Below are 27565 nucleotides of genomic sequence, written 5' to 3'. Positions count from 1 at the left end.
CAGATACCTGGTACAAAGAGAGATTAGGCCCCTGGGGCGTTTAAATGCTAAACAGGGAAAAGGACCCTCAGTGCTTTCCCTCTTTTGATCTTCCACCTTTTTAAAATGGAAAACAGCTCCAATTAATTCAGCAGTGCGATACTATATATTCCATGCAGTAAAAACACACAGAAGGACAGGCTATATGTTTTAAATTCTTTATTTATTCTTCATTTTAACATACAAAGGCCAAACATAAAGGAATCTTGAAATGAACTCATACAATACCATAAAAACATGAATATCTTTTGATCAATAATAGAAAACCTGAACACCTGGGAAACAATATATCTACAATACTTTGAATGTTGATGAACACCGAGAAGAAAATGAAGCTATGTCACCAATAAATTCAGAAATCGGTTGTAACACTAGTCAACAAAATGCATGCAGACGTGGGGAACGTGGAAGCGTCTGCAACAATAATAAATATTGAACAGTGTTTGACACAAGCATCCTTCCTCGCCCTCTCAGTGGCACCGCTATCCCCTCATGCATTTTTTAAAGGGGCTTGAATTAATATTCATTGTTATCAAAACTAACACAGTATAATATTGCACAAGCCCATTATTCATAATTCATGGGGTGGAAAGGTTTAGAATACTGTGGCGGCGGGGGGGGGGCGGCAGAAGCAGATATGAAGGTTCGTGTCACATGTCCGACGGAACCGTAAAAAATCAGTTTTAATTTGGTTTCTCTCGTCTTATCAGCGGGGCCTCAGCTTTCTACTGGAGGCTAAATGTCGGCCCCTGAAGAACTGGTCTGCATCGAACAATAACATCTACTAACATGGACAGATTGTAATACAAAATAACTGTTTAAATGCAGCTCACATATTTACAAAAACACAACCAAAGCTAGGTCGTAAAGCGCAGTTTAATGTAAAACAAAAAAAACTGAACTGCAAGTATATTTTTTCTTCTTTTTGTAATAGTTTGTAATAATGAATGTTTACTGCTTGTTCTTCAACAATAACTTTTTTTTGGGATATTACAAATGTCAAAACACAAACATCAAAGTGCCATAAAAAACCGGTGAACACAAGAAGCAAAGCAGTGTGTTTGTGTGCGTGTGCGTGTGCGTGTGTGTGTGTGTGTGTGTGAGTGAGTGTATTGATAGGTTTCAGTAGCATTTACTGTACAATAGGAGCAGATCTGTTTTGACCTGAGACGATAACACCCACCATTCTTTTTAAATCTGCAGCTAGCGTCAATCTCTTCCCTGTATGATGCCAACCAATTAGTAACAAACACGACACTGAAGTTATTTTTGATTGAATACTTCAAGTGTCCAGATCTGATCCAAAGAATCTCCACAGCCTGTTGGAGAGGAGCCTTGTTAACTGTAAACTGACCAGAAACGTGGCTTTTTTTGTTTGTTTTTTAAATAACCCACCTCATGGAATCTGATACACATGTGCCGTCTCAGCCGATGACAAATGAAGACTGCGACAGTGTAATGAAAACAATTATCTGAATGAATAAGACTTCTAAAGATCCTTTGTAAGATGTCGATGACAGCAGCACGTGTTAAATGTCCCTCAGCGGCTATTGTTCATTCCTCAAGAGCAATAAAGTGTTTTAGTTTAATGATGATCTCAAACTGTTTTGTTTATAACATCCTGTCTGTCAGAGAGGGCGTCTCCGCTGGCTGTTAACTGACTGTGATGGTTCAAGTCTTTTGTTCTGTCTGCATCAGCTCACCATAAACTATTATTTTCTACACAAATAAAAACAATCTGAGGTTCAGTTGGCACAGGATAAAGGGATGGCTTCGCCCTGATTTGGCCTGAAGCCGTCAGGTTGTAATATGCATATGTACATGATTTGTGTAAATAGTGGGATTTTCTGTTGTTGGCTTTAGAGTAGATCTTATGTTTTCATTTCACTTTCTAAACTTCTGCAATGAAATAGTAGAAATAGTGAAACGCGTTGAGATTCTGAGTCACTTATTATTACTCAACAGTACCAAAAATAAAGCAAATTTACTTGTAAAAATGTTTTGGATTTGCTTGTGAGTGTTTCCAACCTAAAGCAACACAATTCTTACCAGATATTAAAGGTTTCTTGTCAAGTTGTAATCATATTGTTTGATTAGCCATAAGCGTTTCCAATGAAGATAATTGATTGAAGGGTTGGGTTATAGGACTGGAGAAAGCTGTCAGGTGGAGTATGTACATCACCAGCCGTGGGTCTCAGAGGTTTTAATGTTCCAGGTAGAGCTGATCTAGGATCAGAGTGTAGGCAGCACCAGCGGATACAGCAGCAGCAGCAGTCCCGTTACCCCTGACCTCTGACCCAGGGACGAGGGAGGGGGCCATGTTTGTTTGATCTGACCTCAGCTGTGCTCAGTGACAATCAAGAGAAACGTTTGATTCTTGGAATGATCACAGATTTGGTTCAGGTGGAAAGAAGAGTGATCACTTCAGGAAACAAAGAGGGGAGGCTGTAAACTGTCATCGCCCTGGTAACAGTGGTTAGGGGTAACACCTCCCACCTTCAAACCAGCCAGGGTCAGGTGGTGCTGTGCTACTCTGGTGTCTGCTGCCCCCTAGGGCTGAGAGCAAGGCAGTGCAGGTGTGGCTCAGGAGGGGGGAGGAAGGGGGGAGGAGGAGGAAGAGGGAAGGGGGGGAGGAGGTAGAGAGAGGAAGAGGGGGGTCAGTGTGGGGCTACTCTTCACAGCCCAGGAGCTCCATCCGCAGGGTGATGCGCTCGTGCCAGTCCCACGGCAGGATGCGGACGTATCGGGCGTAGAACGAGGGCTCGAAGATGTTCTTTTTGTGAACGTTGTTGTCGCTGTTGCCTGGGAAGATCTGGACAGAGAAAAGCAACCAATGAAAATGACACAAATCAAAGCTGATGGTAGACTTAAATAACCTGATAACAAAACGTGTTGATGCTGCTTGTTTCTGTTACAACTGAAAAGTTCTAGAAAGAACTGGAGTTAAAGACCCACAGGGTATATGCAGGAATCCTGAAGTCAAATGTAATACCTTTTAAGACCTTTTTTAAGACCCTTTCCATACATTTTAAGACCTCATCGCCACTTGGAGTTTTAACCGGTTACCTTGGCGACACACTTTACCTCACATTTACTATATACAGTATTGATTGTCCTTCCTCCTTATCTTCCAACCATTTGGACGCAAACTTGCATTTCTCCATAACGATGTTGTTTAACAACCGGCGTAAACGGACCTTCACGCGCTATCAAGCAGTGAGCGTGCGATGTCCTGTTCAGATGACGTCAAACCCAACGGGATGCCATAGATAAACTACACAGAATCACACTACACACCTACGCAATGATTACATTCAGGCAGACTGTAGAATACAACCTCTTTGGACAATTTATATACTTATTGAAAACAAGCTACAAAATGTAATACCTTGGAAAATGCCGTTTAATACTTTTTAATAGCCTTCATTTTCACTAAATTGATTGATAAACTTTTAATACTTTTTAAGACCCCACGGACACCCTGAGACCTTTGTTTAGTTTCCCCATTATTCTGTAACCCATAATGTAGGTCATTTGACTATTTTAAACCAGTTTTTATTTTTTATTAAAGAATACTAAAAAATAAAAGCTTTAAACAAACTATATATCTTCAGAAAATATTTCCAAGGCAATAAGAAATAGAAAACAACTATATATATATATATATATATATATATATATATATATATATATATATATATATATATATATATATATATATATATATATATATATATATATATATATATATATATATATATATATATATATATATGAAAAACCCCTCTCGATAACTCACAATGAAATAAGAATAAAGGGCAGTGACGGCCTTACAGTTAGCACAGGCTCATAAACAAGGCAAACATTATCCAATAAAAAAATTGATTAAAATCCTAAACTTTAATTATAAAAGTTTCATTGGATAAGTCATAGCCTGTCAATGTTCCAGATCCTTAGTTTAAGGACTTCCTGTTGCTGTACTTTGGCAGGTTCATAGCATTATTAATGATTGCATACAGAGTCAGGAATAATTGGTACCAGGCGTGTAAAAAAAAATTGTGTTTTATACTTCTTTCCCAAAAATCCACTAAGAATTATCAGTGATTTTTGTTCTAAATGAATGATTATTATTGTATATTTTATGGTTTATATTCATATTAAATAATGCTATTTGCTTATTTTTCACGCACTGCAACCATGCATTTCCCCTATGTTTGTAAGTCAATGGGTTTTCAGGTGCTATTCTCTCTTTTTTTAAATTGACAGACTTATTCAAACTCTTATGTTTTTCCCATAGTGATCAATTTAGCCTTTTTTTAGAATGTTTTCTGAGAACAGCTGGACTCACCCTGTCTGTCTTTGTAGTCTCGTCCTTCACGATGGTCCAGGACCGCCCGTCATTACTGTAAGCCACTTTGAAGGCTGTGACAAACTGGATGGAGCCGAAGTCTTTGGCCCCCTGAGTGATGACCCCTGTGACCTTCTTGGTAGACCCCAGATCAACCTGAGGACACAGCTTTTTCTTACAAACACAGCCATGGGGCAAATAAACAACAACAATGTGTAGCTAGCTGTGTCCTCCTCTCTTACCTGCAGCCACTCTGATTGGTTGTTGGTGGCTGCGGTCCAGGCGTTAGTCTTGCCCTGTTTGTCCAGACGGGCGTAGTGGGGGTGCCAGGTGAATGCCTCGATGCCCCAGGTGCGGAAGGCGCTGGACGACGTGATCTGGCGGTTGGTCACCAGCCGGGACTTCATGCCCATGGGCTCTGAGCAACCTAAAGAGTTTGAATAGACTGTGGAGGTGAGACCAGGCAGAGAGGAGACAGAGGGAGAGACAGAGACAAAGGGAGGAATGGAAAGAGAAAAGAGAGTATGATAGACAAGGGACAGACAGGAAGCAGCCCAGGCCAGCCAGTGAAGTGAAGCAGCAAACAGAGAGGATGAGGCAGTATAATAATAAGATGCAGAGGAGAGAGACGGGTGGACCTGCTTTAGGCTTACCTGAGCTCACATGAACTAGGGCTGTCCCGAATACCATTTTTCGGGCTCCGGATATTCGGTAGTAATCAGCAGCGAACCACTTCAACACGTGTATTTCGGTTTATTCACGGCATTCATTTTGTTATTCTACAGTATTGTTGTTTTATAGTTATTTGTTAATGTATACAACCCAATTTGTGTTCTTTGAAATTGAAAAGGATATTGCATTGTGTTTGTTACTTTCGTTGCAGTTGTATATGTCTTAAGTGTAATTTGGCTTGGCTTCCTATTTTGTATGGACATGCTTTTATTTTGAAGGAGAGTTAGCGCTGTTGACAGGAAGTTGTTGTTGCTATGGAAACAACGTGACGGAGATTAACGGAGAAAAAGTCATATCTACATATAAAGACGGAGAAAGTAAACGATAACGTTTATGGTTAAGTGTTAGCACCCCCCGAAGAGACACAAGCTCTTGATATTGGAGTTTTCAATCAATTCAATTTGAAAAAAAAACGAAAAATCCGAATAACGAAATTGAAACCCGAATAGTACTCCAACGAACGAATATTCGGGTACAGCCCTAACATGAACCATCATCAAATTTGCTGTATTTTCATACTTAGCGTATCATTTCACATGATCAGTATGAGCTGAATTAGCCCTGAGAGATTACTATTAGACCTCTTATTGTATTTTCCTGCACCTTGAGACTTTTCGATGTGGCAATCATGGGCGTCACTATTTCCAAAACTCAAAGGTGATGGCGCCTAGAAGCCAGGGCTCTTCTGGAATGACCTGCTTGAGGAGTTCAGGGATTTTCTTTTAAAAGGATTTTGAAATAATAGCTTTTTTTGTAATTGAATTATTGTTGCAAGACATTTTATTTGACTTTACTCTGTGTTTAGTTTTTGAGTAATAGTTAATGTCATTCTCTTTGTCTTTTAAGTTTTGATTGTAAACACATTGTAGCTGTGTTTTAAAAAAGGTGCTATATAAACAAAGTTATCATTTATTTTAAGATGCCAAACCTAAAGTAGAAACAAACTTGTGGAGCTCATTTTACAATCTAGAAAGGCTGGAAGAGACTTTTTATTAAGTGTGGGTTAGTGAAGCAGATGCGCATGCAGGTCAGACACACAGAGAGTCAATGTAGCATGCACAGGGTTCAAAACTTCAGCTGCTCCCCAAACTCCTACACTGAGTGTAGGGTGGAGGGTTCAAATGATGGAGACTGCTGCATGTGAAAAGATGCTGGGAAGGTTGAATGTTCAAAGTGGCATGGCTAATGAACAATGGCATAGTTTCAGTAGATGCATGTCTGGGGAAGGTGGAACCGTGTGAAGACACTAATAAGTGAATGTGGGACACTCACAATATCATGCACTAATGTGCGCTGCTATGACTGGATGTTTTACTTTGATGTATGGATACTTGTCAATGCCTGTTTTTACCTGCCTGTTTTTATTTTTATTATCTCTCTGGTACTGTTAGTTTTTTCTCTGAGTCTGTATATGATGTTGGATGTTTGTGCTTAAAATCCAATAAAAGAAAAATGAATACAAAAATTAAAAAACTTCAGCTGTGTTGTTACTGTCCAGCAACATGTCACATCCTCTCATTTTGAAAACAGTGTCTCTTTAGTTGTGACACGACGGTTTGAAGCACGGACCCAGATAACGTTTCAGGAACAGACTGTCTTGTCCCAATGACTGTTTCACATTAAAGCAAACGCAGTGAAAACATGCAAAGTCATGCAATCTGGTTGTGATCTCAAATCAGACTGGGAGGTGACCCAACTACATGCCTCAAAGAAAGCCGTTTAGGAATCATGCACAAACTGGAAACAAGTGACGAGAGAAGAACAGACACTGATTTGATGGAGGAAACAACCATTAAGAGATACGGAGATGTGACAGTGCAATGAGGATGGCGAGTTCAAAAGAACCACACTGGCTTTACATAAGAGGAACAGCAAGACGAACAGAGGACACTTAAATGCGTTTAACATTTGCCTCTGGGTTGACTGTCAAGTATTATATGATGAATATGACCAGTAAAAAGATCTCTGAATCATTGGCAGCCATCTGCAGCACGCTTGGCAGTGTTACAGTGTGATCATATGGTTTTGATAAATGTGCATGCTTGCTTTAGTTACTAAGAAGTGCAATCCTCTGAGACATATCCTTTGAATTCATGATCAATCACTGAGCACAGGGCTGAACATAATTAGTGCGGAAACATATGAGCTAATTACTGCTTAAAAGCGGTTCGATATCACATTTATCCACATGGAGTTTGAATGACTTGTCTCTAACCAACATCATTAAACTGAACGCTAACAGTGTGTACGTTGTGTTTTCTGTGTGAGTTTACCGTTGAGTTCACAGCCCACCAGCTCCATGCGCATGGTGCAGGCCTTGCGACAGACCACAGGGATGATGCGGATGAACTGGGCGATGATGGGGGGGTCGAACAGGTTGGTCTTGGTGCCGTCGTTGTCCACGTTTCCCACAAATATCTACATAGCAAGGAGGAGTTAGTATACTGCCTGAAATGGGCTGTTAATCTCACATTTTGATGACTGGTGAGTGATACTGAAAATGTATATTTAGTGACAGTTCTCAGTAGATGGATGTATTCTAAAGAAAGAGCAACTAAACCAAAACAATGATGGAAAGCACTCCCTGATTAATTCATCTTTGTTGTATGTATTTAGCGAGCAAACTTCAACTCTTTTGTGTATAACGTACACATACAGTTCAAAGGGTTGCGTGTCCTGTCTGGTGTTTGTCACTGCTCCCTCTAGTGGTATATTTGTATTACTGTATACATCAGGGGTCTCCAACCTTTTTTAGGATGAGAGCTACTTTCAATAAATAAAACAAGTTGTGAGCTACTTTTACTCCGCAGTGTATATATTTAGCACATTTTAACATTATTATATGCTGATCTTTAACCTTTGTGTGCTGTTTGGGTCTGTGGGACCCGTTTTCAGTGTTTACTAAAAGAAAATGTATTAAATTTAATTATTTTAACCTGCTTTATTTGGGGGTGGACCTCACATCCTCTCGGGGGGTCCGGGGGCATGCACCCCCGGGAAGATTTTTTTTTTTTAAATGTTGAAGTTAAATGCATCAATCTGGTGCACTTTGAGCACAACATGAACTGATGGATACAGCTCTCAACACTCAGATGAAAGAGAGCTGTATACTTTTCAATAATAAGGGGGCTGCAGCACCCACTTTTTTTTCCATTTTGGATTTGCTTGGCGAGCTACCGGTAGCTCGCGATCGACGTGTTGGAGACCCCTGGTATATAGAGATGCTATGTACATTGACTGACTCGCAGTACATATAAATCAGTCTAATATCGTGCACTTTGTTGTGTTTTGTTGTGTCCCCTCACATTGTCCTTCCTCTGTCCGTCGGTCCTGTACATGGTGTACGTCTTGCCATCCAGACTGGAGGCCACCTTGAAGGACTTGACAAACTCAGCACTTCCGATGCGACTTGCGCCCTGCATCACGATACCAGTGAAGCGCATCTTACTTTGCAGGTTGATCTGAAAATGGAGTTTTATAGTTAAGAGTTGGTTTTTTAACAGGCAAGATGCAGTGAGATAAAATGATGGCAAGCAATATGGGGAGGGAAAATACTTTTCAAAACATAAACACACAGGTCCGAAGCAAAAAGTATCTTCATGTGTGTAATAATGGGTCAATAAATCAAGTTTTATTTTGCTCACAATATAAGAGTTTCAATTATTATAAGATAAGGTAAGATGAGATGTACTTTATTAATCCCAATGTGTTGCAGCAGTATAAAACAAAACAAGGCATTGCTCATAATAACAAATTAAAAGAGTAGAAATAAACAATTCTAAAAATAGAAACATGTCAAAATAGAAATAGAAATAAACTAGCATTACAGAGTAAGAACATTTTTTTTTAATTAAATGTCAGGAAAGGTATACCTCAACTGGTAGATCTACAAGAAACAAGTGTGTATGGACTTGAATACATCAAAGAAAGTCCCTGTATGAACTATGTATGTCCATGTGTCCTGGTCTCACCTGAATCCACGGGTTCTTGTCGTGTGCGGCGGCGCTCCAGGCGTTCACGATCCCCTTGTTGTGCAGGCGGGCGAGCTCGGACCCCCAGCGCTGCAGACCCAGCATGCTGTACCGCACTGAGGAGGCGGAGATCTGGGACTCAGCGATGCCCCCCCCCCTCCATGCCCAGCAGAGAGATGCAGCCTGTAAAGCAGGGATGTCAAACTCAAATTCACAGTGGGCCAAAATTAAAAAATGGGTACTAGTCGAGGGCCGGACTGGTTCAATGTGTATTGCAAAACTTATTGAAATTAACTTATTGCACATATTAAACCTGGAACTAACAAAGCTTAAATGATTGCCGATAAAAACAACATTAAACATTAAATAATCAGTTGCATTCATTTCTTATGGCTCTATCTGCAGAGTCATTTCTTATGATTACATTTTTCCACAGGCCAACAACAGCTTCAAAAAAACTATTCCCCTCAAAGAACAAACCAAACATGCCCTGTTGTCTCAAGAAAGAAAGTGCAGAAGGAAACATCCATTGAAACTCAGTGTGCTGCTCTGTGATGCTAGTTCAAGCCAGATACTTGGCATCTCATCTTGGGTTCAAGTTCATCAATGTTTGGGGTCAGGCTCTGAGCTGAGGAAACCCTCAGGATTGAGTGAAGGTGTGCGTGCTATATACCGACGGGCCAGATCTAATAGTAATTAGAAATGATCCTGCGGGCCGAAATTAAATCTACCACGGGCCTGATTTGGCCCCCGGGCCTTGAGTTTGACACATGTGCTGTAGAGGAAAAGTGGGGGGGGGGGGGGGGGGGGGGGGTCAGATTCTGACGGGAGTGCAACATATCACACTCTGACCCTAATGCAAATTCACTCACCTGACAAAGGCTGACTTAGCACACACTTCATTTATATGTGTATGCATCATTAATGTTGTCTTGTTTTTTGTGTGGCCTTCCTGTTGGCTTTATGCTGTTATTGTCTTCTCAGCATGTTGCCTAAAATCACATTTTAAGTGCTATATGAATACAGTTATTATTAATAATAATTCTGCTACTGTACATAAATTCAGAGACAACCGTTTTACATTCTGCAGAATACAAATAACTGATTCCTATAAGAAAGAGAAATGTATGAGCATATGGTTGCATAGTCAAAGTCTAATACACACTCAGCCATATCTCATACAGAGATTCTACTTCACTCATCTGAACAAACCATAAAGGCATTAAGGCTGCAGATCTTTAAGTCAACTGAATGGAATAAAGTATTGATTTCTCATTAAGCTTACTTTCTATATACTGCCTATTGATCATACTAAAATGCAGCAGTTGGCCACCTTCCCAATCCTATCATCATTAAGAACGTCTTCATTCAACTAATATACTGTATTTCTACAGGGAACATTATTACTAAGGAACATATCAATGCCAACATCCCTTTCTTTGTTTAGGTTCTCTTATTTTAATACATGTATTTTACTTTTACTGTTGTTCTATAAGGACCCAATCTATACCTATTTAAAGTAAGTTCTTTGTCAATATGTTCAGGAAAAAAAGAGAGACGACAGTGATTGAGATGAGAATAATTGGCCACATGAAGTTTTGACCGGTGACACTTACGCAGTTGGCATTGTTTGCCCACATAAGGGGACGGGCAGTGGCATTTGAAGTCTCCCTCCAGGTCCCTGCAGGTGCCTCTGTTCTTGCATGGCTGGGCGGCACAGTCGTTCACGTCTACAGAGAGAGAAATCCCACCGTCACTTACTGAAGTCACAAACATTAACAGCTTACAAGACAACTGCTATCACCATATCTGAAAGTGGATCACAGTTAGTTAGAAGTGTGAGTGACGATCACAGGTCATGCGTTAGAGACAAGATTTGATATCTCCTCAAGCTGTTAGTTGAAGCCATGCCAACAGGACTGAAGCTGTAGTAGAGAGGAAAGAGACAGGTAGTTAATAGACTGTTAATGTAGCCTTGATCGGAATATGTGGCATCAAAGACCCAGCTGCACCAGGAGACTGTGGTCAGGACGTGGAGTATTTAGTGGAAAGGTCCGAGAATGAAATGTGTTGAGCTGGTTGAGTGTGAAGCTTTACAACGCATCATTTGTTTTATTTAATTGCAATTCCTTGTGTTGCCTCTCGGTGGCACCCTCGTCACAAATCTACCCAGCGCAGAGTCTGTCAGATGAGTCAGAAAGGAGGAAAACGAATCAGCCTCTGAATAACACGTGAAAAAACTCAAACTCTTTTCATCTCTCCCCGACGAGAGCTGTGTGACTAAACCAGCTTTAAAACGCACTAGGATTGACCTCACGCGCACATTTAGCTGGAGGTTTAGATGATGGCACACCAAAAGAAAAGATATCTCAGTCACTGTCTGCAGCTTTAATCCTCAGTGGTTGTTATTATGGAGGCAAATGCACGCAAACTACCCAGGCGCACCGATGTTATGCTTCTATCCAACCGACACACACACATGGCAGCATCTCCCTACCCACATGCTCGCTCTATAAATAGCTCCGTGTCCAAACATTCATTTTCACAGGAAGAATACAGTGCTTTTGAAATGGGCATCCATCGAGTCTGGATAACAGGGTCCACATTCGCGACCCTTCTGGCTCTGCAAGCTTCAACTACATCACATAAAACTGATATTTGTATAAGCAGCTGAATATTTTAAAACTCTCTTCACTTTGTAAATAATCTATGTGATCAATTTACTTTTTTGGAACATGCCTGGTGAGAAGGTAGCAGATCCCTCTGTGTACAGATACAAGGATACATTAAAAGGAAAACTGGCAGAATGTGTTGTACTAATTTGGTTACATCAGTGTTGGATTAAGATATATGTTATAAAGATTGATAAAAAGATGTATTGTTCATTTGCTGCTTAGGGCACACATAAAAACTTTACTTTTTATTTGAGCAGGTTTCTAAACATTGCTCACTCCAGATTTAAAGGATGACGGACACCTATATCAGTAGTTAATGACAGTCTGAAGGTGTCAATATACTCATGGTCAACTTCAAATGGAAACATCTGGAGCAAGGGCTCGAAACACAATGAGAACACAGGAGAACTGAAATGGCAAACACTGAAGATTCATTTGATTTGAAGACATTTGCTGCAGCCACAAAGTGACACAGATCCTGCCTAACCAATTCTGAAGATCTCTCTCTTCCAGTCGGAGACTTTAACTAGTTCTATGGGCTTAATCAACATCAAGCATGACAAGATAAAACAGGCCAAAAGACTAGAACTCTTATCCCTGACTAAAGAATGTATGCCAAAGGGACATAGGTACCTTATAAGGTGGACTACCAGATGTCCCTAGCCAATAAACTATCTTGTGCTTGAGTCTTCGCCTGCAATAACAAAGAGACAGAGCTGCGTCTCTCAGAGAGATAACAGGAATACCCCAAGGCCGCATGCCTGGGCCAGGGAGACAGACAAAGTAAAGAATGATGAACTGGGTCAAAGGCTAGTACCTAAGCAAATATTTCCTTAACACAACTGATTCACTGTAACCATGAAATTACTTATAGAGATGATTCAGGATGAAACCACTGTTAATGTAAATGCAAACCAAGAAAGACCATACTGACAGGTTATCATCTGTTACCCATTTAACTGTATCCACTGTTTGCATATAGATTTGGGGACATTGCATGTACTTGTCTATAGCTCCAAACAGAAATAGCACACTACCACAATATTCAGAGCGTCAATATCTGTCTCAGCATGCAGCTAAAACCAATACAGATGTCATGCAGCTTGTTTGAAATCTGATCCTGATCGATAGAAAGCCAAGGTCAGCTGGCCGTGCACGTGGCGATCAGCAGAGCATCTACAGCCGGGCTCTGTGCTGCAGCCAGCAGGATCTGGCCCTAGATAGGACCTCAGCTCACAAGGGACTCAAACTGAGTTTTGAAACTACATTTGCTGTGATGTTTATACTTTGACAACAACACTGTGTCCATACAAAGACAAAAAGCTGTAACTATCTGAGGAGCGCAACTAAAAAAAACATACATATCTATAGTATATTAGTAAAGGTTATAGTTTTATGAACACCAACAATCCATCTTTTAGTCAAGCTATGTATAATGGGCTGCTGCAGAAAAAGTAATTACATATTTTGTAATCACACTCTTTGGGTTTCCACGACAACTAAGTGGTAAAGCATGATGGTAACCAGATAAAAAAGAATATTACATCAAAATGGTTCCAAAAGGTTTCCAGATGTGTAATTTGCCGTGTGGACTGGCTGCAGATCAGCAGGGAGCCCCAGCAGCACCCAGAATAGCTCTGAACCGGACCTCTGCCAGGGTGACTGTGTGCTGGAGAGGAGGCTACTGATGTCATAAAGTATATTTACAGAGCATCATATTTAAAGCTGTGTTTTCCGAGCGATCACTCCGAAGTCTAAAAGATCGACGCATGGTGACACCAGATCCTGTGCACTGGTTCTTAGAAGTTTGCAGCATTATAAGATGTTGTAATGTTTGTGCAGATCGAGCAGTCTATTCCTACAGTAAATATAGATTCCACACATGTAAGCGGATTGCAGGTTTTTTAAATTATCTTTGGGAACTTTAAGGAAATAAAGTGTCATCAAACTGTATTGACTTTAGGTGGTTCAAAAAAAGGGAAGCATCAAATGTTGGACTTTCCCCGCTGAACATCTGTCTACTCTAGTGTTATCTAAAAAAACATTACAGTTACATATTTGATGTGGAGTATGTGGTTGTTATAGTTTCTGAAGGATCTCAAGCGAGGCACTCAAATCCCAACTGCTTTGTGGTCAACTGAAGATGTGAAAATGCAGAACTCCACTCTTGCTCATTTCATTATTTTCTAGTTTAGCAGACCTAGGTATGTAGGTACACATGGATACATGGGCTTACTATAGATCTATGACTTTCTACAGTAGGATTTGTTTACATGTATACCAACTTGATGGCAGAACGTGATAATGAACTGTGTTTCAGCACATTTAATATCAGTTTCAGTCAGATCTGCTGTATTGTTACAAATCAATGAGAACACACCTTGTGGCTTAATTGTCTCATGATGTTCTGAAGATCAGGCTTACCTGGAAAGGTTACGCCGCACTAGTAAAAACAGCTGTTACTTAAGACCATGTTGTGATCCCAGGTAAGCAGCTTTGGGGATCTTATCAATCAAGTTGGTTTAATGCAGACAAACTAACCGGTGCATGCACGCCAGACAGCACTAGCACACACGCAAATACACATTAAAACACACCCTGTACTCCTTAGGGGGCATTGAGCCCAGTCTGCCCACACTGCCACATCTTGGGAGGAGCCGAAAACTCTCCCAAAACAACTGAACGAGCAGAACATTAATACACAACCCCTTTGGCAACTTGAAAGAAGCAAACGAGTGCCTTAATCTGTTGTGAAAGTCAAGGATTTACAGACGGAAATTACAGAAAGACTCCTTCTCTCTCTGCTTCTATCCATTTGCTTTGGCGGGAAGTAAAGTGAACAGCAATTGACATTGCCCTTTCTCTCCTTGCGTCTCCATACACACTCTTCTCTCTCAGCAGCCCCCATAAAGGCTTTTAGGCCAATTTGACAGTACAGTCAGAAGTGCTGCAGTCAGACCTGAGTAGTGAGTGTGACATTGTCAGGAGGGCAGACTTAATTCACCGTTCCGCCTCCACGTTTTCCGCCCAGCAACAGAAGCAGCGCTGACGTTGCGAGCGCTCAGCATGGATCGCCACTTTCTGTTGGCTAGACTGGCACAAGAGAAGAGCTGTGTGTGTGTGTGTGTGTGTGTGTGTGTGTGCGTGACACAGTGTGTGTATGCTAAACAGTGTGTATATGAGATCATGAGCTGTGTGTGGTTCTTCACGTGGGATGTGCAGCCAACACGTGATTAAGCTTTTTCCAGTCGAGATTTTTTTGCTCCCTTGAATTTGTTTCTCAGAAAGATTTGAATCCTTTGAGCAGAAGATTATTCGTCAAAGAAAAACATATTGATAAAAAACATTTTCTTTTTTCCCCACAAGTGACAGCAGGCCTTGCAGGAGAGGAGAGTGCTATTTTTATTCTATTCCCAAGTCCATCTTCACAACATCTATCTATTTATAGTTTTATAGATGCAGTGGCTTGTGTGAGGACACAGTATTCACCAATCACAGGCTTCCATACACCCTCACAGGCTTCCATACACCAATCACAGGCTTCCATACACCAATCACAGGCTTCCATACACCAATCACAGGCTTCCATACACCAATCACAGGCTTCCATACACCAATCACAGGCTTCCATACACCAATCACAGGCTTCCATACACCAATCACAGGCTTCCATACACCAATCACAGGCTTCCATACACCAATCACAGGCTTCCATACACCAATCACAGGCTTCCATACACCAATCACAGGCGTCCATACACCAATCACAGGCGTCCATACACCAATCACAGGCGTCCATACACCAATCACAGGCTTCCATACACCAATCACAGGCGTCCATACACCAATCACAGGCGTCCATACACCCTCACATTTGAAAACTGAGGAAATTGTAGAGACATAATGAACTTTTTAAAATCAAAATGTCTGTAATATGCATTTGTATGTGTAAAGTCAGTATGTGTAAAGGATGCCAGATAAATGTTTTACGACGACACAACGCCTCCACGGGTTTACCACAGTCGCTGGTTTTCTACAGCTTGTCTCCTTATCTGACGCACATAAACCATCGGAGCTGGCTACCATGAACCTCCTTGCCCACACACACACAAATTAGGGAGCACTTAAAATGTCACAACACTGTCATCAGTAGCTGTGAATGGAGGGGCGACTCCCTGACCCGGCAGTCCTCAGGGGGGCTCTCAAAAACCAACACGGTCAAATAAATTCCCCTCATCAGGCATTATTTAATTAGTTAAATGCTTGCTCTGCAGAGGGCTCGTATTCTGGCAGCAAAGCCGACAGAACCTGCCAAAGGACTTGTGAATATATGGATTTTGATGAGCTGTGATTTGTGGTTCTTTGGGGTTAAAGAAAACACCAACAGATTAGAATGTTTGGAGCGTAAATACGGGCTGGGGAATTCTAAATTAAAATGGATGATAACTTGGAAACAACCTAATTGGCTCAGTAAGCATATGTATAGTTTCACTGATGAGCCAGCAGGGAGTTACATCTTTGTCTGAGAAAGGACGACTTCCTTCCCGTCTGTGTGTGGACTGATAAAACGTATTTTCTGCTGGCCTTGACTTAAGGAGAGATAGTGCTGAATGCTTTCTCTGTCTGTGTGTGTATATGTTTTGTGTATGTTTGAAATGCAGGCAAGAGAACAGAGAGCACCTGGATTCAAGACGGATTAAATACCACAGCGCAAAAACAAACACAAATCATTCTCTCCTCAAGTCTTTTTAGCACTCCGTTACCTTTTCTCGAACTTAACTCTGCCCCTTCGACACCTAGGATAAAAAGGCATACGTGAACAATCAGAAACAAACACTCAGGTTCTTCCTAAAAGTCTCACGTGAGTCCTGCTAAACAACTTGTTTGTGCACAATTGGCCACTGTTTTCCTGCCGCCTCCTCACGCAAACAGTAGCCATCTGTCTCTGTGTGCATGACTGCAGGCAGCACATGTTCCCACCGTTGCTTCCCTCTCTCGGGCTGACCCTGAGTGAACCAACCAGGTCTGAGTGACGTGTGAATGAAGCTCCCATAAGGACGGCATCTGTCCGTCTGGTGGCCCCCGCGAACAGCAGCTGTCTCCATGTTAGTGTGCCAGGTTAGACAGATTAGCCGGGACCGAACTGGACTTGCCAATTACATGTATAGGAATGCATATCAGCGGTCTTTATGAGAGAGATTTTAAAATAAAATAGCCCTAAGATGTGATTTCTTTTTCTGAAATGGCATCTCAAATATGCCCACTGATCTTGAAATGTTGTTTTAACCTGTTAATTTTCACGAAACTGTGTCTCAGGGCTTCTTAACATTTAACAACCTATTAATGTTTCATACCCACTTAACAGGAAGAAACTCAGCTAACTGACAATATGAACAGTTTTTACCGAAACAAAACACAACTATAACGCCAAGCTTATTATATGTTATAGTTTGGATTCCTAAAGCTTTTAGTCTACGATCCCATCATTCAAGGGTGGTTTTCACTAGAAGTAATGGGGTTTTTTTGGACGGAAACTAGGGCTGCTCGATTATGGCAAAAATCATAATCTCGATTATTTGGGTCAATAATTGATATCACGATTATTAAAAACGATTATCCATTTACTTTGAAAACATCCATTTATTGAAAAAGAAAATGTGAACAGTATGTTTTTAACAGTTGATTACCCTGAACTTTAAGTATAATTCAACTGAAAAACCAAAAATAAATAATCGTTTTATTTCGATTATTTTGTTTTCATAATTGTTGCAAGCCAAAATCGTAATTGCGATTAAAATACGATTAATTGAGCAGCCCTAACGGAAACTATAATTTACATTTTTTTACTATGTTCAATCTGAATTTACTTTCAAATAAAAACATCTATATTGATTCTGACTTTTCTACATCCAACTCACAGGTTTATCATTGCTTTGAGAAAAAAGATTATTAATTTACCCCTTTTAGAAGTGAAGATATAGTCATTTGTTCTGGGAATGTCATTTTCGAGCCTGAGACCTGAAAAACAGGCTCTGGGCTTAACAGGTTAAGAGATTCTTTGTCATATCCATTCATAGTCAGTCTTTCCATGCATAGAGGGCCGAAGTCCCTCCCTTTCCGGGGGACCTCCATGGGACCTTATTTCGGAAAAAGTATGTATTGAAGTCAATGGGGAGAGAAAGATTATCTTTCGATCCCGTTTGAATTGTGCCACGAATTACACATATGATGTTTGTCAATCTAAAAGATAATTTTGCAAGTCAGAAATATTGAAATGTGTCGTAAAACTGTGAAGTAACACTTTTTTTTGTGTGAAACCGCTCAATGAACTACATCTCCCGTCTCGCACCACACACCAAGACGGCCGTCACGTTGGCACATTTCACTTCTTTCTTTCAGAATGAGGCGAAAAGTATTAAAAGAGGTGAAAATCACTCCAAGTCTGGGCATGTTGAGAGCTGTACATACACACAAGGGGAGTTAGCCGGTTCCGTAAGAGCCAGCATGCGGGACCGGGATTCTGGGATTTGTAGTCTTTCTAGTTGCGTATTTTTCATAGTCTTTTATTTCAACAGTTTTACGACAAACTGTGACTTTTTTGACATGGAAATTATTTTTTAATATTGACAAACATCATATGTGTAATTCGTGGCACAATTCAAACGGGATCGAAAGATAATCTTTCTCTCCCCATTGACTTCAATACATCATTTTTCCGAAATAAGGTCCCATGGGTCGGAAGTAGATGGGCGGGACTTCGCCTCTCTATTACAGTGACACTACACTGACTCCTTATGATCTGGAAAATGGCCTACCAAAATGTAAATTCACTATTAATCTGGTCACAACAAAAATACTTACAAATAAAAAAAAATGTCCATTGATCATGATATAAAAATCCAAGTCTTCCAAGTGGAATTGATTTTGAATTACATGAGAATTAGACTGTTACACATAGTTTCTCAAACAAATTCAACCACATATTGATAGCTATGGAATAGGTTATATAACTGATGAAACTGTTGAAGAGGGAGCATAGACTCACTGGTCTGGCAGTGGACTCCGTCAAAGCCCGGCGGGCACTGGCAGACGTACTCGCTGAAGACGTCCCCGCGGCGGGTTTGGCCCGTCAACTCGCAGGTGGCATCATTCTTGCACGGGTTGGGGTGGCAGGGCCCTATTGGACGAAATAAAGTCACATTAGAGGAAGGAGAGGAGAAACATTTAACCGAGGTTGTACGTAGCGTTGATGTACATTTTAGAAAATTCTATTTATCTTTTAGGTCAGCATTTGGTTACATTTTGAGATTTTGAAATGACTGAGTAGTTATCTTAAGAGCTGAATACCGTTCACACTTTATCAGAGAATTGGCTTACCAGTCTCAGTCTCATTGCAGGTGTCTCCAGAGAAGCCATCATGGCAGATGCAGATGAACGGAGCTCCTGCCCCGATCACACAGGTTCCACCATTACTGCACACGTTTATTTTACAGTAATCACCTAGAGAGGGAGAGAGAAGGAGAGGGATTGTTTTAAGTTCAAAGAAATGTATTTAGTCAAAAAAGATTGTTTGTAATTTACAGAACCTCCCAAACACAGACGGCATCATTTTTGTGTCCCCACCCATTATAATAATGTCCCTTGTGCAATCAGAGACAGATGTTGGGAGTTTGACTTGGCTTAAAGACTCATGGCTGATAAGATGTGTGTTTGGTATAATGAGTGAGTAATGTTTATGGCTCACAAAACAAAACTGTACAAAGTGAAGTAAACCAAGGCCCATATTTCAGGACAGGAAAAGGGGGAAAAAGGGGGCAAAATGCAAGTTGTTTTTGGCCTTAAGAAGATGTATTCTGCATGTTTTGTTCCTTTTGTATTTCATAGCATCAAAACTAAAGTATTTAAATCACTTTAAGAGTAAAACATGTTCTGAGTATCAGATCAAATCATTATTAAAACCTTTCATTCTCTTGCTGTGCTGCTGAATAAAGAGTAAAGAGCCTGCTGGACATTGGATGTGTTGGTCTAAACAGCTGAGTAAGCCATTACTAAAACACAACAACACACTGGATGCTTCCACCAGCATCACTGATCACCTGATGAATTCGTGTCAGCTCGCAGTGGGTCGGGACAAAAGGGAATCAAGAGGCGTGTAGTGGTTTTGAAAAGTATCTAACCTTTGGAAACTATGAGCACACTGTTTACAAAATAATGATTGGCAAAAAATGTATGATACACGAGTAAGGAGGCCCAGTTCCTGACAAAATGCTGTTGAAATTAAATGATAACACCTAGGATAAAAACAACATATTGAACAATGAACCAGTAATTACATTTTTCCCCAATATAGATGCAGCACATAGCATTTTGGAAGTCAAGGTTTCAATTACCCCGTGTTTTGACACTTACAATATGAAGGAAGTGAATAATTGGGTGGCTTTTAACACCCTTGAAAACAGGGAAGTCTGTTCCAAGTTAACACTCATTTAGATAATTGTTGAGGAAATTGAGGTTGGACCCCAAGTTTGAAAGTGGTGGTTGAAGAACCACAGTGTCTGCAATGGAGGCTAAAATAAGCTCTTACCCCATTTCTTTGTGTGTGTTAGCACGATACCTCTTTTAGTCCCAAAAAAGAAGACTTGTGGGAGAAGATAAATATTTGTATAGACTTCTACAGGAAAGAAAATTGTCATTTTAGTCTAAGGGTATAATTCTGATGCCACAAGGCCAAGGCTGCAAACAGCATTTTGAAGAGACTTGTAACTTCCTGTGCATCAAATCCTCTATATCTTTGAAACCCCAAACTACAAACATCTCTCAAGGCTCAGAAGTATATTCAGCACAAACTATGGTCAACAAAGTAGCACTGTTAAAACCAACGCTCCTGCTACCATAGACGAATAATGAAAACATTGTTTGTGGATTGCATTGGACATCAGTTCTATTTTAATCTGGAGTCTCTGGATGTATTATCTATAAAAAAAATTGAGAGTAGATCAGGTCAGGTCAGAAGGGACGATAAAAATGAGATCCACTTAAACAACATCCTGTTCGTCTGTTTATCGACTGCACTGCACTTCCCATGCACGTGTGGTGTTATCAGTAATGTATCCAGTTGCATGGCCTTCACAGGACTAGGCAACAGGCTTTGCGGCCCTGCCTACGTATTCCTTATCCAAAAGTTCCTGCCTGTTTATCTTTGGGAAATAACACAGCCGCCCTTCCTACACAGGCAGACAGCTCCCTGCAGGATACCCTTTAAGCACCGAGAAAAATCAAGGTTGGATAAATGACGTGCTTCCAAGAATATTTTAATGGAACAATCCGACTAATGTACTTCTTAATAATGTCAAGAAATTGGAGATAAAAGAGACATCCCACTCAATCTATCTCTGTTATTGTTGCTTTTGGTCTGAAGGGTAACTTAGCCGGGAGTTTTATTGAGGAAATGAAATTTGTGACGTATTAGTCAAGGTTGTCTGCCAAGAGACAGTGGTCAAACCACCAGAGCCCCCTTGAAAATCCCCAGTAATGCGACTGTCTGTAAAAACCACATGGGAATGAAGAAAGGGTTGTTTATTCTTCCCATTTTTATAGTGAAATATGAGGTATTTTGACAGGTTTTGCTTCCCGGAAGGGGAAAAAGAGACACTCAAAACGTAACATTCAAACAATAAAAGAAAAATGTGCAGTTATTATGTGTTATGTGGTTTCCGCCAGACATCAACCAGTAACGTCTCTGCTGTTTCAGAGGAAACCAGAGACTTGTTCTTTCCCGTTATCTTGAGCTGACACAGGAATACAGTTTCAGATAAGCAGGAGTTTATATTTCAAGATAAATCTGTGGGTGTAGTTTCAGTTTCGTTTATTGAGAAATCGCTGCAGAAAATAGGATTTCAAATTCACAAAAGCTACCATTTCCTCAAACCTCACTAACCTCCAGCTTTACAGATACTTTAAGTTTTATGAGCTCAGGTTATGAGACATTCCATTTCAGCTTCCATCCCAAAAAACAGTGAAGATGAAAAGAATCTCCTGGAGAGCTCCTGCTTGGGAAATAACCTCTTCAAAATTTAACAGTGATATCTTTCTCCAGAATCAGTGTCTCCGTGTCTGTCAACAGTTGGAACTACTTTCTAGTAACACAAACCGTCTGCATGGTTAGTTACCAAGAAATATAAGTCAGAAATGCTTTTGTGTTATTTGCCCTTTGAGCTGCTTCAGCTATATAAGGACAATACCGAAAACTACTCCATTATCCAAAACATATCAAGTGTGGCAAACACTTCATAGTAACCCTCTTTAGTCTGCATGTGACAATATTGGGCAGTTGCAGAAGTCATAACCAGCATCAGCATGTTAATGTTGTCTTGATATTTAATTAAATGAGGCGCGTACCTGTAAACATTGGCTGTATTCCCAAAACAATATATTGGCTGTTTATTATGCAAACACACATATTTTTGATGAGTCTGACGATACTGCCAAAACCACATCTATTTTGTAGACCGCAGAACTAAAAGCACCCAACATGGTGCCCAACTTCCTCCACCCCACTACGACACATTTGAAAAGTATGTAGAGTTATGTTTGGCAGGGTAAGCCATTTCCAACGGTTATTGTGCTTTTCCTTATGAGTCATGGGCTGTGCCTTTCCCATGATTTCCAAGAATGAGGTTCAAATACCAGACAAAAAAAAAAGCTGTTCGAGCCAGAATCACATAATGATTCAGTGCTGCCAAAAAGAAATAGAATGTGATCCTGCAAAAGCTTGATCCCCAGATATAAGGGAAACAGCTGGGGAAGAATATAATGACAGTTTTTGTAGCAAAAAATATTTGAATGCCAACATTTTATAGACACCAAATACCCTAAAACACTGTCTGGTATCACACTTCATCTGGGTATTTTAATATATTGTAAGTATCCATTATTGTGTCTGATGACAGGAGATACTTGTGCAACCAGAACAAGCAGTTCTGACATTGTTGAACTATTTCCCTTCTTGGTTTAAACACTTGCAACTCTTAGAAAACAAGCCTTATATTTAATAACTGACTATAGCGCCTGGCATTTCGTTTCAGGGGGCTTGGTCTTACCATAAGTCTTGTGTTTACTTTCTGGAAACATACGAGTGGCAGCTCAAATGGTGCGTTTCCTGTAGGAGCTTCACAGAAGGAGGAGTTACTACAAGTTCATCGGCTGTTACTGAGAGGATCAACCAGTTATCTGATTTAAAGCTGACCTCTGACCATATGAGCCCAGGTGGACAAAACTTTAACATAACCCATTTATACGTTTAAGGAGACATCACAACAAAGACCTCGGGACTGTGTGGTAAAAGCTTCTCTAGGAAGTCATTCAAGGGCTCTGCGCCATGAATGGAGATGAAGAAGAGGGAGCCATTTCAGGACAAAACGGTGGGGGTGGATAAGGACCGTTTGTGCAGCTTATATTAGACTGGCTTTGGACAGAAAATAGCACTTTGGATAAAAATCAACTTGACAGAAGTCAGCAAGCAAGCCTTGATAAAAATCCTTTCTGGGGGATGCAGTGTTCTCTGCCAAAGCACGCTATGTGCCATGTTAGGGAAACACACAGTGCACAGACAATTACATTTATTTAATCTGAATTAATCTTGAGTTATTAAAGATGATGTGGAATAAATCAGTATAGTTTGTATACAGAAAAGTAATAAGCAAAAGCGTTAAGCGACTTAAAGAAATAAAGTGACAAATATGTCAGTGTTCTCCTCAAAACCTGCTACTTGAGCAGGGGCTGCAAAATGCATGAATGCAAACATGTTGATATACATATGTATTGTTAGCTTACATCAGTGCTCATATCTGATATGTCCTTTGGCCTGAAAACAGTAAACGCTCTGCTCTGTCACGCAGTCGAGGCTAGCAGGCAAGTGTGGGAACTCAACTCAGTGTTCCAGAAAGAAAAGGAGAGAGGCCTGCATCACACAAACCCCAGCACGCACTCACAGCTGCAGGTGAGCTTTCTGTAATCTGCAAGTACTACTCCACAGCAACAGAATCTGCCATCTGCTGCTTAAAAAAACAAAACAAAAACCAAGGCACTAAAAATACACACGGCTGCGTCATGCACACACGACTAAACAACAAGCTTTCCGCTGATGTACTGTAACTGAAACAGAGCCTGGAGTACGTGTCACAACAACTGTCTAAACTGAATTGAGTTGTACCTATAAACATATATATCCACTCACTAGGTCACTAAGTGGCTCTGTCTGATTGTATGATCCCAAACTTTGAAACTGTCTTGCTGCGGGATTCAAGTACCTCCGAAGTTGTCCTTGGCTCGATATTTAAGGTCGCAAGACAGCGTGTAAAACATTCAACATGGCAGATTGGAAAGTGGGGCCAGTAAACCACTAATAAGCTGGCCCAAATTAGAAGACAGTCCATATTGCAATGAAACATTGATCACGGAAGCTATTCATATTTTAAATCGAAGAAACAGAGCCTGTCCTGTCCTGAGGGATTTGGTAGGAAAAGTAATGATAAAGTCATCAGTGCTGAGGAAGACAGCAGCCTGAAGGGAACAAAGACCCGACCGTGTATTACACATTCAAACTTACTGACACACAGAACATTAAGCTTGGGCTGCCTCTAACTATTATTTCTTCTTCTGATTATCTTTTGATGAACTCATTAATAGTTTTGTCTATTATAAATCATTTGTAACTGCACATTATAATCATCCAGAGCCCAGCAGGACATCTACAGATGCATTTGATTATCCTCACATTTCAGAACGTGGATAAACTTGGCCTTTTTGCTTGAGAAATGTCAGTATTCTTGAGTATATTTGTTCTGTTCTTCAATGTAGTTGTGCAATTACCAAAATAGTTGGCGCTTATAATTCTGTTAACAGACTGATCAATCATTCTAATATAATAACAATTATCTATAATAAATACAACATAAAAGTCCCACTGCACGATTTGGCTGTGAAGATAAAAAAGATCGTTCCCGTCAGCAGGAGATTTCATTCCTGTTTAATTAAGAGCAGTAACTGCCTGATACATTGGTCATCAAACGCTATCTTACACCCACAAGTCAATTGCAGCAATTTCAACTGAAAGGTGTTTATATGCAACCGCCTACATTCACAAATAATACACATACACTCATGGCACGCCATTGGTCCAGGTGCTGACTTTAGCCCTTGTTCACTCAGTAACCCTAAGTGGTCTTGATGTGAGAATAGTCTGCCTCAGCCCAGACAGAGAACTATTTCCACTTCTTTCCATTCAGCAGCAAAAAGGACTAAACTTGCTGAATGTAGCCTAATCAGGTAAAACACCACGGGGGAAACCTTCCCTCAGCTCTTATCCTGCCCTGTAAACATTTTGCACGACACAGCAGCCCAAAGTCCCCCCCTCAGCTCCCTGACAGCGTGGAAAGGTCTGAGCGAGTGCTGTTGTGGGCGGAGGTTCGTTGGCATGCCAGTGTTGGCGAATTCATCCAGGAAAAGTGACTCAACGTTTGGACCAGTTTAACCACACCTATTCCCTAATCTGTCCTGAGCCTCGGGTACAAACATGTTGGCATTTGTTCCGTTGTCGTCAGGCAGCATTCCGTTTCGATTTATATTCTAACAAAATGTTTTTTTTTTTAAAAGGGTATCAAACATTTATGTATGTGATTCACCAGGGAGGGTTTACACGCAGGTCTATATAGGGAGGTTGCAGGACAAGCAATGGGAATACAGTCAGAATCTAAGTTGAGCTGGAGTCGTTTTTGGATATCTGTAAAAAAAGATGTACTTCCTGTAGTAACCCGGTTCCAAGATAAGTAGAGCGTTAATCTCCAAATTGAACAAATCTCCTATCAACCAGAAGTGAAGTCACATGCTTGCTTCTGCAGCCTGCAGTGTCTGTCAACATAGTGGATCAACTGAAGCATCAAAACATGAAGCATCAAAACATGTGGACATATTATAAAATTAAAAATGTCTTGTGAACTATATGAAAAGCTAAGCAAATTAAGTGAAACCGTAGAAAATGTTTTGTTGCGGTTTATTTGTATTAATGTGTCAATGTATTTTCTTTCTTTTTCGTGTGCTGATCTTTATATTTTCCATTTCTTTATTTATTATATGATTTTTTTTTGCCGCTTGTTTTTATTATTGTTTGTGTTGGCCCCAGGAAGACTAGTGACCATTTTGTGGAAGCTGATGGGGTAAAAAATAAAGAATACACGAGTTATGTCATAACCACATAATGCTGCATTAAGATTCAATACAATAATTTCAAGCCAAAGTCATAAGAAAAAAATATTTTTTGCACATACAACCAAAGCAATATGACTAACTTTGTGGTAAATGACCTATTGTATACATTTGTTCTGTACATTTTCTAATAAATGTCTCAAAGAATGAAAAGATCCCAGACCTATCTGTGGGCATTGACTCATCATGAGGCATTAAATGTTGACTATCTATTCCTCAACTCAAAGTCCAAAGTCCATCAGACAAGAAACACACACGGCAGCTTTCACACAGCACCAAGCAAAGGTCTAAATGGAACAGGAACATTTGGAAAATCCATCATCACACCAAGAAAAACACTTGACATGTGATGCCTTCTTCCTGGTTGCTGAGCAGGAAAGGAAGGCAGGAGAATCAGGCCATTTTTTTCCCCTTTGTCCATTGCCCTAAATGTGTTTGATGCATGGAAATGCAAACAAAGCCAAGTGCCAATGGCAAGAGGTTAACATTGGACCAGTATAATAGCCAGCACATTACATATGTGCTTCTTAGAAGGGGCACTGCAAAGGAAAATGCCCTAAGGGGATATTTCTGTAACCATACATTCAGACAGAAGTGTGTCTGGCCTACAAAAAATGCATATATTGTTGTTTGCCAGATGGAATCGTTCACTCTAAAATGTCTCTACACATTCAGCAGTCTTCTTTTTTGCAGTTTCAGAGCAAACAATGTCTAACATTCCCACACGTCCTGTTCACTCATTCAAATCAAGGATTGCTTGAACTTGTGCACCTAGCTTAAGATGCCCACTTCTCTGTTACTTTGGTGATTAATTGAAGGGGCCACTTGTGTCTTTTTAGATTTAAACTGTGTTGGAAGAAGTACTCAGATCCTTTACTTAAGTAAAAGTAAAAATACTATGGTCTTAAAGTACTCCATTTCAAGTAAAAGTCCGATTTTAGTCCGCATTACATTTAAATACTGTGTAGATTAGTAGTACAGTGTCATACCATATCAACATATCATGTGTTTTTTATGTACAAATTAACTATGAGTGTCAAAATAAATGTAGTGGAGTAAAAAGGATGATATTTGCCTCTGAAATGTAGTGGAGTATAAGCATAAAGTAGCACTAAAGGAAAAACTCAAGTGAAGTGTAAATATGTCAAAGAAAGTGCAGTACTTTAGTAAATGAACTTAGTTACTTTCCACAACTGAATTTAAATTGCCGCATATGAAACACACACTGAGAAAATTAAAACAACTATATTAAAACACGGAGAAAGAGCAACATTAACGTAAATCTCAACTGACAAAGCTGCCACTCAACTGTAACGGACGTTAACGGCTATTATTTGAACTGTAAACAAATCCAACAAAAGCCAACTTACCGTTCACACCGAACACCAGACAAGCTGAGAAAAGTTGCAGCCACACGACAAAACTCCTGTACTGCTTCATGGCTGCTGTTTAAGTCAGACTTTGTTAGTTTTAGTGAGTTAAAGGGACGACAGGCGGACTACAGCGTGTCTCCGGACTGTTGTTGCTTCTGTGGCTCG

General features: G+C 40.3%; 1 protein-coding gene across 1 annotated transcript; it reads right to left on the bottom strand.

Annotated features, from left to right (window-relative positions):
* Positions 1-183: 183 nt before the first annotated feature.
* mfge8b (milk fat globule EGF and factor V/VIII domain containing b) lies at positions 184-27565 on the bottom strand. Its single transcript, XM_034149112.1, is given in 12 exon segments — positions 184-2851; positions 4388-4543; positions 4630-4814; positions 7393-7537; positions 8425-8580; positions 9091-9246; positions 9248-9273; positions 10707-10820; positions 16529-16561; positions 18811-18942; positions 19143-19265; positions 27398-27565. Coding segments are annotated over 12 exon segments (1440 nt in total). The 5' UTR covers positions 27468-27565; the 3' UTR covers positions 184-2707.

This window comes from Trematomus bernacchii, unplaced genomic scaffold (genome assembly GCF_902827165.1).
Source record: "Trematomus bernacchii unplaced genomic scaffold, fTreBer1.1, whole genome shotgun sequence".
Taxonomy (NCBI): Eukaryota; Metazoa; Chordata; class Actinopteri; order Perciformes; family Nototheniidae; genus Trematomus; species Trematomus bernacchii.
The sequence above is the reverse complement of the archived record's forward strand: the minus strand, read 5'-3'. Positions and strand labels throughout refer to the sequence as shown.